We start from the raw sequence: 1,934 nt of genomic DNA, 5'->3' as shown, positions 1-1,934 counted from the left end.
TTTATGGTCAGGTGCGTCTTATGGAGCGAAAAATACGGTATATATGCCCAAGGGGTCAAGTTCATATATCTATTGTACACGGATGGATAGAAAAGGCTACTTCCAAGTCCATATCAGTTTCAGATGTGTTCATTGCCTATGTCTCTTCCACCTTCCTTTCTGCATTATGATTATTTTTTTAAAAATCCACAGGAGGTTGTGCGAATTGTGAGCAGCCCTGAGACCTCTGGGTATGGGGTGGTATATAAATTAAATAAATAAATATAAATTAAATAAATAAATATAAATTAAATAAATAAATAAATATAAATAAGATAGATAAATAAATATAAGCTCCCTGCCCTCCACACATGTGTGCATGTTGCATCTGAAACTGACTGGACCAGCCATTGTAATGTCCCAATAACGCTGGGAACTGTTGCGAGGGAGAGATGGAAACTTCTCCGCTTTTCAAAACCTCCAGTTCTCTGGAATCCTACGGGAAAAGCCATGCAGGACCCAGGGGTGGGGAACCTCAGCCCCCAAAAACCTAATTTTGGCCTCCTTTTACTCTTAAGAATGCCTCTTTGCTGGCCTGGGTGGAGGACCAAGAGAGGTGAGTGTAGGAACGAGCCTACCGTACAAAGCTGAAATTTGCCTTCGTTGCTCTAACCATTTGGCCTCTGGTCCTGCCCCACTGCTGGCATGTGCCCACACCAGCCCCCGAAACTTGCCCAGAAGGGAACGTAGACCTTGAAAAAGGTTCCCCGCCCCTGATAAATCAAATCTGCATTGTTAACAGCCAGTGACCATGGTATGACCTGTCTTTTGAAACGGGTTCTCAAGTGTTAAACGCTCTGTGTCTGCTCTCTTTTGCTGCTTCAGCGAGATTCTAGGGCAACTGCCCTCCGGAAATAGGTCCCGTTTCCTTTGCCACAATCAGGGCTCTTGGCGATGAGCGCTTGGCCTTGTGCTGAACCAAGGGGAGTGTAGCTGCTCAGACGTCTGTAGAGCATCTAAGCTTGAATAGGTCGCTTTTTCGCATATGTAAAGATAGTCACCATGTATATATATATATACCCATGTTCCAATAAAGGCAACCGACCCAGCTTGAAATTGCAGCTTCTATGTTATTTCTCCTTTGCTCACTAGTCTTTCGGTGGGGTTCGCTAGGGCTGAGCCACCATGACTTTCCACAATTCACCATCCCAGTTTGTCCTGACCGCCATGACTCTGATGTACCTAGGAGCATAGTGTGGGGAGGGCCAGGGAGCCCCCAGCCCTCTCTTTGAATGGTCACCTGGCCAGTGTTGAGGTATTGCACTCACAGAGCACCGTGTCATGGCCCCATGAACCCTCTATGTCCCAGAAGACACCCAGGAGAGAAAGTTCCCCAAGTGCAATCAATTATTGTTGCCCAGTGCATTTTGGAAACAATAACTTCTTCTTCTTCGTCGTCGTCTTCTTCTTCTCCTCCTCCTCCTCTCCTCCTCCTCCTCCTCCTCCTCCTCTTCTTCTTCTTCTTCTTCTTCTTCTTCTTCTTCTTCTTCCTCCTCCTCTTCTTCTTCTTCCTCTTCTTCTTCCTCCTCTTCTTCCTTTTCCCTCTCCTCCTCCTCCTCCTCCTCCTCCTCCTCCTCTTCTTCTTCTTCTCCTGCCCATCACCCTAAGGTCCCAGGGCGGGTTTTTAGAAACAGTTTAAAACAACCTACAATCACAAAAATGAGGTGGATCCAAAAAATAAAGAACTCCCTTCCTCCAAGACAATCCCCTGCAAATACACACACACACACACACACACCCCATATTGGACCGACAGTAAGCCGCACCCACAAATAAGCCGCACCTTTAAAATTCAAGGCTTATTTGTGAGCGCAGCCTGCCTCCCGGCACTACTGCCCTGAATGGGGCGTGGGGCAGCCGGCGCTCGGCCCACTCCGCTCCCCAAGTCAGTGCCA

General features: G+C 47.5%; 1 protein-coding gene across 1 annotated transcript in view; it reads left to right on the top strand.

The window, feature by feature from the left end:
- The window catches only part of LKAAEAR1 (LKAAEAR motif containing 1), an 18,651-nt gene extending 17,563 nt beyond the window's left edge, over positions 1–1,088 (top strand). Inside the window, exon 6 of the mRNA XM_081011666.1 lies at positions 865–1,088. Coding sequence (XP_080867792.1) covers positions 865–875 — 11 coding nt within the window. The 3' untranslated portion in view covers positions 876–1,088. The remainder of the gene's footprint in view (positions 1–864) is intronic.
- The last annotated feature ends 846 nt before the right edge of the window (positions 1,089–1,934 follow it).

Source organism: Podarcis pityusensis (assembly GCF_964106645.2).
Source record: "Podarcis pityusensis genome assembly, chromosome: 6".
In the NCBI taxonomy this organism is placed as follows: Eukaryota; Metazoa; Chordata; class Lepidosauria; order Squamata; family Lacertidae; genus Podarcis; species Podarcis pityusensis.
This window is presented reverse-complemented; position numbering and strand designations above follow the sequence as displayed.